The sequence below is a fragment of the Malurus melanocephalus genome, unplaced genomic scaffold, assembly GCF_030028575.1.
Source record: "Malurus melanocephalus ecotype Western Australia unplaced genomic scaffold, MMel_1.1 scaffold_1295, whole genome shotgun sequence".
Classification (NCBI taxonomy): Eukaryota; Metazoa; Chordata; class Aves; order Passeriformes; family Maluridae; genus Malurus; species Malurus melanocephalus.
The window spans coordinates 36,476-38,138 of NW_026624527.1; the positions used below are offsets into that span (position 1 = coordinate 36,476).

The window sequence follows — 1,663 nt, forward strand, 5'->3', positions numbered from 1 at the left end:
TGAACCACCAGGGCCAACCTATGGATAAATGACAGCCACCTATGGAATTGYGAGCACACAGCCAGCCTCTCTCTGAGCAAAAAAAAAATCATGGCATTTCCCAGGCAGGGATTTCAATCTGCCTTAAAGATTCCCCAGCCCAAAGAAAAAGAAGAAACAAAATTAAATTTTTTTTTTTTTTTCCTTGAAGCAGGAAGAAAGTTCTCTGCTTTGCCTGGCAGGATTCCCTCATTTCCAGCTCAGCACTGAACACAGGAGTGTTGAATCTTGTTTTAAAACAGCACAAGGTCCCCATTCCCCACCCCAGTAAAGGCCAAAAATCCAGGCTTCCAGAGGGTTTGGGGAGTTTRACACCAAGGGAGTGCAATTGGTTTTGTCCTGAAGGAGGGGAGTGATAGGAAAGTCCTGAGAGACACTGAGAGCTGAACTAGGAAGGGACTAATTAATGAGACTAATTAATGATCATGAGCAATGCAGCAGCACACAACAGGTCCCAGGAAGAAAACAGCATCTGCCTGAATCCATAAAATCCCAGAATGACTGGGGTTGGAAGGGACTCAAAGGACACTCTCCACAGCCCAGGGTGCTCAGGACAATCCAAATTACACAAAAAAAAAGCCCCAAATTTGCTGCATTTAAATAAATTCAGCCTCCAGCTCTTCCCATCCCAACTCTTCTCTTCAATATTTCCAGTATCTCATCCCAGCACGGCCGAGGTTGGAAGGGAATTTTGGTGACCCCGGATCAATCCACAGCTTTGGAGCAGGATGGAGACTCCACAGCATCTCTGAGCAACCCAGTCCCCTTTCTGGAACGTTCCCTTAGGTCCACATGGAGTCTCTGCATTTCCACTGCTGTTCTAGACTTGAGCTTTTAATTCATTCCAACTCCCCAAGTTGGGGCAGTCAATTATTTTGAATTTCCAGTCTCCTGGGTTTTGGTTGGTGATTTCTGCCTCTTCCATCTCCAAGAAGAGCCTGGTTCCCTCTTCTTTCCATATTTAATTCATTGATAAGATCCCCTTGATCCTGAATTCAGCCCTTTCAATTGAAGGGAAAACATTCTAATCCCAAAGCACCAYCCCATAAAAGGAGGTGCTGATTGATTCATTAAGTTTCCATTAAATCCCACTTTTAATAAAAAGCATTGGGATCTTGGAATTGCAATGGAAAGCTCTGGAAGCCTTGTGAAGGTGAATGTTTTAAGACAAGCTTCTAGCCATGAGCTGAAAGAAGTATCCAAAAAATGAAAAAAAATCACTGAGCAGCTCTTCTTCACTATTCCCCCTTCTGAAAAACATTCAGGAATTTGGTTCCCAGTTTTCCAGTTTGAAGCAGAGTTTTTACTGGGGCTGGGACTGGTTCCCAGGTGCTGAACAGCCAAATTAAAAGYAGAAGATGTTGAATCATGCAGGGGACACTTACGAGGGAGTTGTTGGGGTCGCTCTGGAGGGAAGAAATCTCCTTTGGGAAAGGCTCGTTCATCCTAAAGGGAATTTAACACAATCATGTTGGCAAGGAAATTAGGGAATTATTTCCAGATCCTTAAAATTTTTAATTCAAACATAGAAATTTCAAGTTAAAGCAGTCTTCACTGTAGTTGTGATTTGTCTTTTAGCAAAATAATCTGAATTAAGTGCTCAGTAGGAATCAGGCAAATCCCA

General features: G+C 43.0%; 1 protein-coding gene across 1 annotated transcript in view; it reads right to left on the minus strand.

Moving 5' to 3' along the window:
- HNRNPM (heterogeneous nuclear ribonucleoprotein M) overlaps nt 1-1,663 on the minus strand; it is a 12,488-nt gene that overhangs the window by 7,109 nt on the left and 3,716 nt on the right. The window contains 2 exon segments of the mRNA XM_057387684.1: nt 651-671; nt 1,419-1,485. Coding sequence (XP_057243667.1) covers nt 651-671; nt 1,419-1,485 — 88 coding nt within the window.